Genomic DNA, 16287 nt, shown 5'->3' on the forward strand with positions numbered 1-16287 from the left:
TTAGCAGAATTATTTTACTCGCGGAGGCAATCGGCTGTCACGCTTCGGTCATCTGGGCGAGGCCTCCCCTGTTTTCTAAAGTTGTACCCGACTCCAGTTACAAAGTATATTTACAAAGGAAAATGCAGTGCTCGTCAGTTCAGCCTACAGCTCGAGAGCCAGAGAGTGTTCGTCGTCTTCATCAGGGTGCCCGCATGCATCGTCCACAAGAAACACGCAATATGCATGTATCAATATATATGAGCTTGTCGTGGCTTACTGCAGTCACAAGAGCAGTGTGTTCTGACAAAATGCTTCTGCGCAAAGTACGACACTCCAGTGCACTTTCGGCATCGCCAAACTTCCCTGCATCAATCAATTCATCCATTATTGCAATCCGATTTTCTGGTTTCAGCTTGGGAACAGAAACCTGTGCAGTGATAAGTTATGGAGCACAGTTTCCTGATTTAGGTGGTTTCGCAAGGTTGTAAAATGCAAGTGAATTTATTATAAGTAAAAACTGTGCAGCAGTAGGGTGATCGTTGTTTCCAGAAGATTGCCTGACAATGGCAAACAAATTTTCGAGTGTGTCCTGACTCAAAATTGCAATAAGTACTACATACTTGAAGCCAATGCTACCGAGGTATGAAAGCAATTTCAGCGTGCTTTCGATCGTCACTCAGAGGCCCTCAGTGGTACTTGAGAAAGAAAACCGCAAACTGTTGCCTTTGCGTGTTCTTCCCATTTCATAGGATATTGCAGGAACTCCTTCAAAAACATGTGGTTCAGTGATTACGTGTACAAGCACACTCTTGGAATACGAGCAGTCATTATCCTTATCAGTTTGTTAATTTTTTTTACAAATTACTCTGTTGGCTGAAAAGATCCATAAGCTCTTTCTAAGTAGGATTGATAAAGGAAGAAGCTGATTACTTCGTCGCCAAATATTTGGAAAGCTGGGGCAACCCTCACTTTCACGAATGAATTGGGATGGATATGACTGCTGGCGATCTTTAGCATAAGTTTAAGTGAAACACTGTTATTATCCTTTTTCCAAGTTTCTTAAACCCTACAAGTGCGCGGCCTTCACGTGTGTTGAAGCTGGTTGTGACAAATGAGGTTCTAGCATTTTTTACTATATGGGGAAAAGCTGACAAGTGCAAATGACGAGCTGTTGCGCTTTTCACGTTTGCCTGCGTACATTAAGTTTTGTCAAGCAGCCCCTCTAAGCATACACACAATGTAAAGGAACATTCCCATTGGTGATCGCAACCGCACACGTGACTGATCTCGTAGCAAAACGACGTTGTTTGACGATCGCTTAGGCTGAGAAGCCAGCCGCAATAGCCAGACACGGCGCACACTGCTCGGTCGAGCGAAGAACGTAGCATGGATGGATGATTGTGGCTCAACCCTTCGAATCGGGCGGCGGCGGCGCGCGCCGCCCGATTAAGATTAAGACTGCTTGCAGCGCCCTCTACGCTTTCATCAAAAAGCATCCCACCCTCTCCATACGGCGCGGTGCACAGACGGCAAACTAGCCAATATTCTAGCGACCATAGTTTGACAATGTCAACGACACATTGCATTTGCCGCATTGACTTTTCGGTGCCGCGCTCTGCGCCTGCTGCGCCTAGCGAGAACTTGCGGTTTCCATCCACAAGGACGCGCAACAGTGTACGTTTACTGGGCTCACTCATACAAGTATTGGCAGATGCCACTTGTTACTGACAGTGTTTCAAGATGCTTCGATTGACAGATGTGGAGATCGCAGCAGAAGTAGCAGACAAACAAAGACACTACCGAGGTTGATCCCACAAGCACTGATGTTGCCCCGCTAGTTGCTTTGGCCCTTCTATGCCGCTACTGCGGAGGGCTTCGGCCTATCGCTTGTTGGTCGTTTACACTATGTTGAGGACTTCGTGTTTTAGCACGTGGCCGCCAATAAGAAGCAGGCTACACTGCTGCAGTACTCTCAGCCAAATACTAAATAAATACTTGGTGTGAAGCTTCAAGTGAGTATTTACTGTGCCATAGTTGGGGCGTGTTCAGTTGCGCCACGCGTGATTGGCCTAGGCCGCGCCGACTAGGTCTGCCGTGGCTTAGGCTAATTGCGTGCGGTGCAATCGACCATGCATTCACGGCTGATAAAGTCTGCGTGGCCTAGGCCAATTGCACATGGCGCAACCGAACGCTTGCTCCAAAAAACAATCCCTGATCGGCGTGGGCCCTTGGTTCATTGATTGATTTGCAGAAGTTCTTGACGCATTTTTTTTACATAATTTTATGTATCGAATTCTGGCTATATCGAACTATTTCGCGATCACCGTGCTGTTCGATATATCAAGGTTCCACTGTATTTCTATTCTCAGAAGAGACCTATGGCCATGGCCCTTATAACCTTAATCTACAAATGTTCTCATGCTATTTTATTCAGTGGCACATTATTTTATTCACTGCCACACCATTTCAGTAAAATTTACTGGGAAATTTTATCTGGCAGGCAATAGCAGGTTTGGCCTCTTGGTGCATTCTGGCACAACAGGCACATAAATTAACTTCTGCCCAGTCACAAATCACCTTCAGTTGCTGTGAAATTCTGCAATATCTAAGTGACATATTCTTCGCTAGGGCCTACAATACTTAATGGAACTGCACTACACAGTTCAGGAAAAGAATGGCTGACACGGCAAATATGCATCGACAATATATAATGAAACTGCCCAACAAAGGTTCAGGAAAGGGCTGACAGCCAATATGAATCTACCCACATGACAAGCTACATTACTGCGTGTGTGAGAAAGACTGCGCATGCCCACTGTGTATGGTTGGTCAATAACGAACATGCCACACTCAAGGTCTATCACTATATATCATGGATTATTGCTGCATAAGCCAAACATGTAGCAAAGTTAAAAAGTGAGCTTAGACTTCCCCTCCTCTCCAGTTCTTGTATGACATCTGAGCCAGATTTGGGTCAGCCCAGCAGTTCTGACCAACATTCCTGTCCTCATTATTCAGCCAAACCAATGGCAACAAAACCTGCGAACTACCAGTAGTGTTTTCAAACTCTGATCGTTCTAAGTAAGTTAGTGGAGGCATCAAAAAAGAAAGCCATACGACTGCAGTAGTATTCTGAAATGTAGAAAGAGTAGCTTCATTGCTAGAGGTGTCCGTATCTTTCCTCGCGTCACTGCTGTTCCTCCAAATTTCCATGAGCATCAAGAGATTATCAGGGTGACTATCAAGTTAACATTTCCAAACTCCCCCGAGTTTCCCAGGCTTTCCTTGAGTGCCTTTGCAAAATTCCCTGAATGTCAAGACGGCCAGACACCATGTTGCCCAATAATGTCACTCTATAGTAAGCATGTTAAAGAATAAGAAACAACTTAATCCAGTTTGAATAGTAAGGAGTAGTAATTATTTCATTCAAAAAGAAAACAGAAGGGAGGTGTTAGAAAAATGTACAGTGCAAAAAACACTTCCGCAAAAAATGGTAAAACCAAGTGTCTACCAAGTTGACATTTCCAAATTCCCTGAGTTTTCCAGGTTTTCCCTGAGTGCCATTGCAAATTTCCCCGAGCGATGCAGAACTATGTTTTATGTCAAGACGGGCTGAAACCATATTGCCTGATGCTGTCACTCTCTAGTAAGCACATGAAAAAAATAAAAACGCGACTTAATCCAATTTGAATACTAAGGAGCAGTGTTTATGTTATTCAAAAAGAGAATAGAAGGCACGGGTTAGTAAAGTGCACAGCAAATAAAGTGTCTTTGAAGAAAACTGGAAATGGGGTCGGACATTATCAAATACGAATAAAAAGGGGATGCATATAGAAGCAAATATTTTCGAATATGAGCTATTTCTATCAACTGATAGCAACCTCAGCGGGATGAGGCCCAAACTCTGTCACGATTGAGATTCTCTCTCAACAGCTCGTAAGTCAACCTCAACTGTCCTGACATACTCTCAGCCCGCGCACGATGCCCGAGTGTTGTGTTTCACTGCTTTAAAGAGTTTATTTTGGTTTGGATGAGGGACACCTGCATTTCGGCATCAGCCAAAACTTTATTTTTTGAGCTCAAGCTCCTTCAAAACAGCAGCAGCAAGCTTCCATTCCCGTTTATTCCTCAATGCATAGCTCATTTCTTTTCTTGTCCGCCTTCTGCCACTCGTTCACCCCAAGGACCATTTGAAGCATCGTGGTCAGTTGCATAGTCCACGACCGATTTTTCGAACTCCCTAGGGGCCGCGAAGACGTCCGAAAAATCAGCCAATTGGAAAAAATAAATCCGTGTCATTTACTGCCCTTAGGGGCTCAAACCGCCACAGGCACGTTCGAAAACGCTCTGAAGGCCTGTCGGTACACATATTAGGCATACCGATGCTCGTACTGTGACAGGAAATACAGGGTGCCTGCGTGTATAATTAAGGAATACATTCGGTGTTCCGTGGCCCCTTCTCATGCTTGTTATGCTTCACTGCAATACTTTTGCATAAGCTTCACCAAGTAACATTTCTGTACAGAGGCAAAGCTGACTTTCAGGAACCAGCATTATGCAACGCACCGTGTTTTCCAAGTTTCTAAGCCAATCGCGAGGATCACAAAGGCGGAGTCCGTGCCATTGCTGACAGCAGCTAATTCTTTTAATAAAAAACTCGGCACCCAACAGCAAGAAGATTCTTAGCGAACGTCGAAGCAGCTAGGCCTAGCGTTGCCGCAGTGGTGGCAACGGCTGCCAGCGGATCTGCGTGCGAGAGTGCCGGTTCAAGGTGGCGAAGCAATCAAAACGGCAGTAGTGGTGCCTTTGATTATTTCCGCTTCGAACCTGCAGTCACGGCAAAACGTCTGGAAATTCGGACGGCGAAGAGTTCTTGCGTCGGAAATTTCACACGTTTTTTTACGTTGACTCTATGGGGTACGTGGCGGGGCCGCGAAGCCGTCCAAATTATCGGGAATCCAGAAAGTCGCTCATTGACTGTACACTGGCAACTCCTCCTGCCGACGACAGGGCATCAAAGACGATTCATTACGATTCCTGTCTGTTACTCGATCCAGCATTACCGCGACTTTTGACCCTTTCAATAAAATTGCCGCTAATTTTCCCTGATAGAGGCCCAAATTCCCTGAGTTTTTCCTGACTTTTTCTAGACTACTCAAAACCCCTGAAAATTCCCGGTTTTCCCAGTTGGCAGACACCCTGAAAACCCATTGTCAAACATAACAGAAGCACATATTTTCGCAGATAAGCTATTTCTATCAACCGCTAGCAAGCTCATTGGTGTGAGACCCGAACTTTGTCACAAGCAAGATTTTCTCTCAACAGCTGGTAACCTCAAGTGTCCTGACATACTCTCAGCCTGTGCACAATGCCTCAGTGTTGCATTTCACTGCTTTAAAGAGCTTATTTTGGTTTGACTGAGGGTCACCTGCATCACGGCGACAGCCAACACTTTGTTTTTTGAGCTCAAGCTCCTTCAAAGAAAAGGCATTACAGTTCCTTTCCCACTCATTCCTCAATGCGGCGGTCCTTTCTGTTCTCGTCCTCGTTCCGTGTGTTCGCTCCACGGACCATTTGAAGCATCCTCTTGGCGAGTTGTACAGTCAACGTTTAATTTTTCAGACTCTCTAGACCATCAGAAACCATCAGAAATCAGACCCCCCCCCCCCCCCTCCCCGAAGGGTTCTCGCATCCGAAATTTCAGACCTTCTTATACATAGAAAAGCCGTCCGAATTATCGGGCATCCGGAAAGTCGGTCGTTGACTGCACACTGGCAATTCTTTCAGCGGATGACAGGGCGTCAAAAAGGATTCGTCATGATTCCTCTCTGTTACTCGAGCCAGCATTACCGCAACTTTTGTTCCCTTTCAACAATAATACTGCTCATTTTCCCTGATAGAGGCACAAATTCCCCAAGTTATCCCCGAGTATTTCGAGACTATTCAAAATCCCTGAGAATTCCCGGTTTTCCCGGTTGGTAAACACCCCGATTATAACAAAGGACATAGCATTATTACGAAGAACTAGCACTCACGGATGAGGGAATGCATTTGCTTGGAATAGCGAGAGTTGTCAGGTATGGTGAAGTTCCCACTCTGAATAGCAAGGGCACTCTCACCGAAGGGCAAGCTGAAGAAGCACAACTTGTATAGCAAACAGCCCAAGGCCTGTAGGAGTAGGAAGAGAGACAAAAATCAGCCTCTATGCTCACATGTTGCTACACACATCTGATATACACTATGCAGTCATCATGACTGCACAACAAGGGTGGAGAGAATGAAAATTCAATAATACATAGTTATTGAACTAGTAGCAGAAGCTGAAACAGTTGAAAGAGGCAAGTGATTTGAGAATGAAGCCAAGGTTTTCCAGTATAAGCTAGTCAACCAGGCTCCCTTTTCTTGGTACTTTACAATTTTGCTGTAAACTCACAGTGCACGCCCTCAGGAGACAAGTTAAAATTTAATACAGTAAAACCTCAGTAATTCGGAAAATCGGATAATTCAGACTCGTCCTCTGGTCCCAGCAAGTCTTTGCACTAATTAGTGCCATCAAACTCTTATTAATTCAGATGCATTTAGCCGCACATCACTTAATTCTGGCCACTCTCGGAACTCGGCGAGCGTGGAGCGCTGCAAATGTGTGATGCAAAAGCGCAAAAACGGCGCCAGCGTCCAACCAAAATAAAGTGGCATAGTCCGTATTGCCATAGTCACCTCCGGAAATAGTACGTGAATGACAGCAACGCCGGAACGCTTTGTGCCTATTTTTGCCCTCAGAGCCTTTATTCTTGCGTTTACTGCCGCACATAACACTGCGTCGGCCGCATGCCTTCATAACAATGTAGTCACCAACCATGATCATGTCGATAGCAACCACAGTTTAGTCCGCAACGGTTGCAACAGTTTCATTTTGACTTGGTGCGTGCATCGGCTGTATGGTTTGAGCACCACAACATCACCATCCATGATCGCGCCGATAACAGCAGCAGTTTCAACCACAGTGTTTGCAGCAAACATTAGTTTTGTTCTATCTTAGTGCAAAGTTGTCGAGGATGAAGAGCGCCAGCTACATTGCGATTGACGGACGATCTGTTGGTGACCAGCTCACTGGCTAAAGAATAATCAGGATGTGCACGTGATAGAGAAAAGCACGTCTCAGGTGAAGACGCACGCCACGGCTGTGCTGTGAAGGAAGTCGCGAGGCCTTCGCTGCAGCAAGCGATGATTAATCACAAGATGATGAGAATTGAAACTTCCACCTGTCTTTTATGCAAAACAGAAACATGCTTTGCCAATTCCTTCAGTAAATAAATGCGTGTTGACAGACCAAGCGTATGTTTATTGTTTTCTCGATACTCTCAATAATTTGACAGTCCGGTAATTCGGACATTTCTTGCAGTCCCATGAAATCTGAATTTACGAGGTTTTACTGTAGTACAAAAATAGGACAATGTTGAAAGCAGTCTTCCAAGTACCATGGTATGCACCATGGGACAACTTCAACACACTTTAACCATAATTTAATGGTTGTACTTGCCGACTGAATGGGTTTGATCACCGAAAATTTTAGCACTGTAGGGGAGCTTGAAGTGAAGGCTATTTGGAGTTCCTTATATATGCCAAAAAATATCAATGTACAAGAGCAACACCTTATATGCATGTGCCAACAAAGTGGTGAGTGGACAAATGACAAAGCACTACATTTTGCTTGCCTCTACCACCAAAGCCCTTTCTGAAAAGGGTACTTAAGCATGCAGACAATGTGCAAATATAAACACGAGCTGTTTCTACAATCAAAACTTTTCTTTTTTTCTTAGGACTAGCAGTTGGTGAGTTTGTATTGGAAGGTGGCCACAAGCCATAGCCATTCCAAGGTGCAGTGTTGGGGCATATTATCTGACAAGGGGAGAACATACAATTCTTGTGTGCTGGTGGAAACAAGCAGACACGCAAGAGGAGATGGTTGTCTGTCTGCTGCTGCTCATTAACCGTCTCTCAGCTAACTCCACTCTGTTGTAGAAGCCATGCTGTACTGCTCCTGTCAATCAGTGAACTTCCTCTGACTTGTCAACATGTGCACTTGCTCTACACGTGTTTTCATAGGTCACATTATCTCGGTGTAAGTCTCATGCTGAATAAACATGAAAAACATATCTTCAATAACTAAAATTTTTACCCAAATATCTGCTTTTGTCGTGATGAGTTTCCCACTGTAGAGCTCCACCATCTCAGGTGCACGGTAGGCAAGCGTTGTGTACCTGAAATCCAAGAGAACCATTAGATACAAAGGGTGAAAAAGAGTAGCATTTTAAATAAACAGAATATACTGAAATTACATTTTGATAAAATATGCAGGGTGGGAGCAGAGTGCTGCAGTCCCACGCCTAAGTTTTATCAGTAATGCAAACACTCCCATTCATTCACCTCAATGCACCTCAGGAAAGTCATGATTTACTTATTGATTGGATTTAACGCCCTAAAGTAATATATGGGCTACAAGAGAGGCCACGCAACGGGCCTTCCGATTAAGTTTGACCACCTGGAACTTTGATGCGCATCCAAACCACAGTGCACAAGCATTCTTGCACTACGCCCCAATCAGAACCATGGCCACGAATTGAGCCTGTGGCCTTATGCTTAGCAGCACAATGTCACGTCCACCAAGCCACTGTGACACGAGTCAGAAAATTAAATATGAGACTGAAGCAATAAATAGAATGTAGCAGTTAGTATCACGACAAAAAGCACTTATTTAGCACCCCTACAATTCATTTTGAACAAGTCTGCCACTACGCAATGCTGTCATTAACACCTAAGGAAATTGGTATTCATGTAAATGCAGCAGGGAGCTTACAATTTTAGTAAAAAAAAAAACTACCTGGCCTTACATTCAAGATCTTGAAGTGTGCACCCCTTTTTGTGTTCACTGTGATGCACTAAATAAACTACAGAAGACTTCCATTATTTTGAATACTGTTAATTCAATTTTTAAGTTAACTTGATACCGGCCAAAAGTCCTGGCCAGTGTCCATACATCTCTACGGTTCAAAAGTTTCATTATTTCGATCCTAAAATTAGCTTTTGCCAGATAATTAAAACTTGACTGGTCAGCATGCACACAGCTGCAACTGATGGTGACCCCAACGACTGTAGCATTTATCTTGGTGTTGCTAAGGAACAGTGAGTGTGTCAGAAACATGCTATCTCCTGTCAAACATGCCAATTTCAAACGAAAACAGCACCTTACAATAAGTAATTACGCATTTCCCCCGATTCTAACGCACACCTTATTTCCAAGGAAATGGTTCCGAAAATTTCCTGTGCGTTAAATTCAGATGAGGATACCTCATGGAAGACAAACCTGTACATTAAAACAGATTTCTTCAGACATCATGACTTGAAACTTTGCCAAGTAACTGTAACAGTCAATCAAGAAAAGTACAATAAATGACCTCAGTTTAGCATTTCCACTTTTGAGTGAACTTTGCCAGCTTAAGTTTCGTTTTATGTTTACCAGAGTTGCAGAATAGGGAACTCTCATTCCCACTCCATTCCGGAGAGTTGAAATTGCAGTAATTCCACTCCTTAAAACTCCTCAAAATGCTGACAGCTGGACCTTTACTACTCCTGGAGTGGCTGAGCTCATACATTCCGTTCTTTCAATTCCAATAAATGAAATGCTTTCTCTAATTGTTTATTACTTGCACATTTGCATGTCTAGTAACTAAAACATATTTTTGAAGTCTTAACAACAGGACAATGTTACATACCATATTGTTTTTTTTTTTTGCACAAGAACAAACACACTTTGTGGCCTGTTTAGAATGTTATCTGTAATCTCTTTAAAGACATACATATTGTTGGCTGCACAAGTTGAAGTTACAAATAAATTACATGATGGCAAAATATATTTAGTTCTTGTCATCCTAATACAAGTATCTCTAAAATGCGTCAATTTCGGAAGAATGGAGCGCATGACAGGCTGGAAGCCTGTCATGTGGTCCTGGTTTCTCAAGCTTCTCTCAGTGGAAAAAAAAAAGCAAAGAGAGCACAAAGGCTCAGCAACTCTCCAGGTTTCTTAAATATAACGAAGAAAATGCTCTATACTGACTGCGGTGTTCATACGTGAAATTTCACTTCATCTCGTTTAACATTTTTTTTTTAAATTTAAGAGTAAGCCTGGTTTTTCCCAGCCAAACATTACACTAGTTTCAAGCAGAATGGTGCACCAATTTTGCATATACTACTAGCCTACACCTACCCACTCCTGACTGCTGAAGTTAGCTTCACTTAAGCTGCTCATGTGCTACGCAGTTCACTACACAGCACGCTGCAATACAGGCAAGGTATAACTGCCTTTTAAATAAAATGCATAATTTCTAAAAACCTTTAGTTCTTCCACCACTATTTTTATTCGAGCAAAGAAAAGTATTGCCCCGTTGAGCACGTCATGCATCCAGCTCACTCATTCTGCTGCTTTGATGGCGAACAGAAAAATGAAACGCATAGATATGTTTTGCAGGACGATAATTTTTTGTTTCGCATTTACTGGTGTAATAACAGCCACCATTTTTCCCAGCACCTCTCTGAGCACCAGTTACCATGGCTTCTTGATAATAGACAGTGTGCAAAAAACATGATGTGTATTCCAAATCCTCGTGGACTTGTGCAGGGTGCAACAGTTTGTTTTTGGCCTCAATACAGATGTCGTAGGTCAAGCACGCGCTTGATAAATCCAATCATTCTTCACAACTAAAAGTTGCTGTCTTTAAATGCACTTCAGCATTGTAATTCCAAAAGATTACTGGGTCTTCGGAAGTGTAGAATACTGTGTTTATAATTACCGTGGCAGAGGTAGTCACCTATAGGTAGATACTGAAAGATCCAGTATTGAGTAAAAAAAAATAGAGAAATGTAATAAATTGGTATAATGTTAGATTAGTCTAATTCGCAAATTTACTGGTTTTGTAGTCTCACTTAAAACCAAGGACTATGTGTCCATTCCATTCCAACTGTATTCTAGAATCTCGGGCTCCCATTTCATTCCATCTGCTTGGCTGGCGGCATCATTCTATTCTCATTCTGGGTTTTCGAAAATGTGGAACAATTCCAGGATCATTCCAACTCTGAAGTTGCCACTCCGCAACTCTGTTGTCTACACTGTGCATTTGCATGATACATTTTATTTTGTACTTGCAAATTCTGAGTGAACATTGCTGCATTGCCTCCATACAGGCCAAAGTGGCGTCATTCCAAACACTGGTCATTTCTTATCAGTAGGAAAGTGTACATGCATTCTACTGCACTATGCTTTCATTCTTGGCCGAGTCAAACAGAGGGGGGAAAAAATTGAGAATTAGGTGTGTTGACCATTTTTACTGAACTGAGGAGGCATTTCATGCTTCGAAACAACTGTTTCAGAAAGCCACCTCACATGCTTATAAGGCCATCTTTAAAATTGAGATAGGCAACACAACAGTAAACACACACACAAAGCAAGTTCTGAAAAGGCAGAATTAAAATACCAGCACTTCGTGGTTACTGCTAACATGCCCACTTTAAATGGGCAATGGAAGCAGTTGTAGAACTGGAAAAGCTGGGTTGTATTTAAATGCTGAAAAAAATCAGGTTTAATTGCTTTCCAATTACGTGTGTCACAGCAACAAAACTGCAGATTTGGAGCTGTACTGTTGTTTCAGCCCGCTCAGAGAGGTGGGACACATGTGCACCTTCCATTCAAGACTCTCGCTAGAATGCAGTGACATAGCAACAAGTCATGAAGATCTTGTAATGTTTGTTTATTCCTTGCCACGCTGCACGTCAACTAAGGGCACAATAGCGGAAGCACGGGCTTGTCCTATCGACATATACAGGTCTTGTGAACCTATGCGAACCTATCTTCGCCTGCTAACCAGACACTCACACCATCCACTGTCAACGCTTCCAAGCATCAACCTTGACTGTGCTTTTTCTAAAGCTATTGCATGTCACGCAAGCATTGTACCTGCAAGATTCCAGGCAACCGACATCCCCGCGACACCTCCATGGACATTGCCAAGACCACTAGTGAGGCTTCAGACACCCGGAATTAGGAAGAAATCTCACGTTTCCTCCATTGGCTTGAAGCAGCTCACCCTGTCCCATATATTTACTTTATATAGTGGGACTGTACAAGTATATACCGATGGTTCGGTCACGCCATCTGCCACAACGGCCGCATTTGTCATCCCACAACTTGGAATTACTCAACGATTTCGATTAGACCACAAATCAACATCTACGGCTGCGGAACTTGCGGGAATACGGGAGGCTGTCCGTTTTATGAGAACGCAGACACCCCATAAATGGACAATATTGTGCAATGCCAAATCAGCGCTACAGGCGCTAAAATACTTTTTAAACAAAGGACCATACTATCTGCTCGTGCTGGAAATCGTCGAACTTTATCACAGTGCCGAGTTAAGTGGCCACGTGATCACCTTTCAATGGGTGCCTAGCCATTGTGGTGTTTTTGGTAATGAACTCGCTGACAGTGAGGCAAGACAACACCCTCTAGAGAACTTAAGGCCTTCTGGCTGACCCTCTCCCCTTGAGCTACGTCACGCAGAAGAGGCCAACATAGAAGTTCCGTGCAGCGTGCTGCGAAGCTACTAGCGGCGCACACGTGTTGAAAGTGAAGCGCGGAGGATATACAATAGTTAACCCCGGCTATTCGGAGAAGACCGAGGCGACGACGGCGGTGACAACAATTCGATTAGTTCCAGGAGCCCTGCCGCTCCTTGAATAGCTTCGGGGATAAACAAGTCCCGGCATGCTCAGCCATGCTGCCGCATGCTTCCGAACGCACATTTTTTCCTAGACGTGACCAGTGCATGCAGTCTCAACACTTGTGCTGTGCTTGCGATTGTGTGTACCGCCAGTCTTCATTGCCCGGAAATGTGGAGTGCCATGCCAATATATGCCTAATAAGTGCTGCGTGCCCAATTGCCGGAGCAATTACAAATCGGGGCAGAAAAATTGCGTCTTCAAGTTACCGCAAGATGAAGAACACCAGAGTGCCTGGATTAGGGCGATACCACGTGCAGATTTCATTGTATCACCGCACTCCAGGGTAAGATGTTCAGCATTTCTTTAAATAGTTACTTTTGAAAAATACGGGAAGGTTAATTGCCCAATTACAGAAAGTGCCTTTAAATCAAGAATGTTACAATAAAGTTTAGAACAACTTTTAACTTCCTTCTAGGTTTGTGAACTTCAGTTCATTGAGGCTGACATCGTGCGGGAGGTCTCTCACCTCGACGACCTTACAGGGCACACCGTCACTGCACCACTCTCACGCCTGCGTCTTCGCCCAGGCGCAGACCCATCAAAGTTTCGTCAATGTGCACCTTATCTTTCCAAGCCAAGCACCTCGAGGGATGATCCTGTAGCTATGCCGTGTACGCTTCGTTGAAAAAGCTCAACTGTTCGAAATGCAGGGACGCACTGACAGAGAAAAGGTTGACATCAGTTTCAGACTCGGATGGACGGTACGACCTTGTGAAACAACTTGGCAGGGGAGGACTTGTCTATCCAGCTATATTTGCCGCCAACGCTGTCGCACACAACTACGTGGTTGTTAAGCAACTATCAGCGAAAGAGAAATTTATTAATCTGCCAAACCAACGTCGTTTAGTCACTGACCTCATGCTTGAACTGCTCGTCAGTGATGATTCTTCAGAGTTCGACGCTTGCGAGGATGGACACAAGTGTGAATTTGTGTTAAGGTACCTCTTGTGGTGTAGCAAGAATATTTTAATGAAGAACTGCTGCTGCAAGATGAACGACAAAATACTGGATGCCAATGCTAAGGCAAGGAAAAGAAAAGCTGAAACTCTGCGCAATAAGGCAGCTGTTTCCTTGTAAATAGCTGCACGAATGTTTTATATTCCGTTTCTATATATACTTACTTCAGTTGTTGTAAATTAGTGCAGTGTGGTAATTAGTGCGTCGAAAGCGAAATTATTCGTTTAAGCATATTCTAGATTGGAATAAGTACATGTGTCCCCAATAAAATTGTTCATACGCGATTGTGAAGCTAATAGAGTGCGTTACATTTATCATTGCCGCGCCATAAAAACCATAAGTACAAAAATACGGAAGGAAAGTTTTTATGGATTCAATTTATTTGAAGTAATAGGTATGAAGTGTGGGGTATAATAAATAATAATAATTATTACGATACACAAAAAACGTACATTACAGAGACGACAAAGCGCGACGCTATAAGAAGCTGCTGGCATCAATACCTGCACAAGCTTTACAAAGCTGTTTTGTATCTGTGCCTCTAAATAAATGCTTTATAAGGTGCCTGCTGCTCATTCCGCAGTTTCGACTGAAGAAAAAGTGTGGAGTGGTCAATAAAAGCATACGGCTGCTAGGTGAACCAAACCGCGATCCCTTCATTCAACCAGTATCCCCGAGCGTGCCGCTGGCCTCTTCTCCGTGACGTCACTCGCCGAGCACTCAGGCCTTCTTGTCTAGGAGGTGTGGGGCAAGATCGGCCTCCTCTTCCTCTGATGAAGTACGGATTGCCTACTCGCGACCTGACACCAACTCCATGATCAAGGCACTCATGCAGGACCTTACAAAGGCTTACAGAGCCCACTCTGATAACATTCACAGACGTCTACATATGATTGACCCAGACGGTAAATTCTGTTTGCCCCCGAAGCTTACACGGAGCAAAACATCATTGCTACACAGGATTCGGCTCGGCGTTGCTTTCACCCGTCGCTACGCACACCTCATCGGCCAATCGAACAGCCCTGATTGTGTACACTGCCAGATGCCCGAAACACTGCAACACGTACTGTGCGACTGCCCAGCATATATGCTGGAGCAAAGGACGTTAGACAGTTTCTTAGCCAGCGTTGGCAGGCAACTACTGTCGGAGGAAGCTATCCTTGGCCCATGGCCTGACACTGCAATTTCAATGCGTGCAACAAAAGTATTGTTGAAGTTCCTGCAGGACACCAAGCTCGACGAGCGGCTCTAGCGAGGCAACTGTCTCATGTACATAAGCACTCACCACTTCTCTTATCATCATCATCCATTCCAATACTTTCACTCCCCTTCCCTCTTCCCCAGTGCAGAGTAGCAGACTAGAGCGCACTAGCTCAGGTCGACCTCTCTGTCTTTCCTATCAATAAATTCTATTCATTCATTGCAAAGTAGTAGTTAGTACAAGTAGTAGCAGCAGTAATAATTGGGCAGAAACCACTGGAAGATTATTGTCAAAATCAATCAATAGCTTCCCGGCAAAACTGCTGCAATATGGTGCTAAGGAGTTATTGGTTAGCTTAACTGATTACTGATATGAGGCGAGTGGGTGTTGCGACGTTGCACTGCCTTCCGGATCCCCATATTAATAAACCCTTGTGACGAAACTTGCTGTATACTGGTATCAGGATCCACCCATCAAGCAACCATCTTTGATTACACTATCTCAGAGATTGGCCGAGCCTTGATTATGCTGTCTACAAGACCAGCACAGTTTACTCACCCAAACATCCATCCACACAAAATGGCACGAAAAACCAAAGGAAGTTTCACTTTAATAATAAATAAATAAGCATGCAAAGGGGACTGCTGCTGATCTGATGGGTCATCCTGCCTACAGTTTGAGCAGTGCTTGGCTGCATGATCACCAGCAGTTGCAACTACAGCTTGCCACTACTTGCCTCATGACGACTTAGTTGTGACAAGATTCACCATAGAAGCTGATTGAGTAGCTAATACAACTGCAGCCCAAAAATATGCATATTTTGTCAAGCTACTTACTTGAGGATTTCCTCCTCCACTGCTGCCACTCCCTGCACCTGAGGATTGAGGCTCTTGGCAGTGGCACTCCCAAAGTCGCAGAGTACATAGTGGCCAGAGTCGCTGATTAGAATATTTTCCACCTGAAACCCCCGCATGTAGAAACTCAATACTGAGGCCACATACCAAGCACAATTACACAAAAGGTATATTTAGGTTGGGCACAAAAAATACCAAATTTTAAGTGTGGATGCCAAGGAGGAAGAACACTGTTCTAGAAGGACTTAGTTCCCAGCTATTTTTACACTACAAGGCTCTTTCATTTTCTGCAGCTCACAAGATAACCCCAAAGTATCTAAACAGGGTGGTGACAGAGTTTTGTAACTGAATTTTGTAACTGAGCTTCGCCAGAAGAGTATGGCATGGTGATACAAGGACAAGCACATTATTAGCAAATTCCCAGTTTGCCATGAATATCTTCAAAGCCACATTAACATTAAA

General features: G+C 43.9%; 1 protein-coding gene across 4 annotated transcripts in view; it reads right to left on the bottom strand.

Moving 5' to 3' along the window:
• The window catches only part of Nak (Numb-associated kinase), a 125018-nt gene that overhangs the window by 81938 nt on the left and 26793 nt on the right, over window positions 1-16287 (bottom strand). For all 4 annotated transcript variants that reach the window (XM_075696111.1, XM_075696104.1, XM_075696097.1 and 1 more), the window contains exons 5-7: window positions 15808-15929; window positions 8162-8243; window positions 6018-6150 (exon numbers count right to left, since the gene is read on the bottom strand). In XM_075696111.1, coding sequence (XP_075552226.1) covers window positions 6018-6150; window positions 8162-8243; window positions 15808-15929 — 337 coding nt within the window. The remainder of the gene's footprint in view (window positions 1-6017; window positions 6151-8161; window positions 8244-15807; window positions 15930-16287) is intronic.

Source organism: Dermacentor variabilis, chromosome 1, assembly GCF_050947875.1.
Source record: "Dermacentor variabilis isolate Ectoservices chromosome 1, ASM5094787v1, whole genome shotgun sequence".
Lineage (NCBI taxonomy): Eukaryota > Metazoa > Arthropoda > Arachnida > Ixodida > Ixodidae > Dermacentor > Dermacentor variabilis.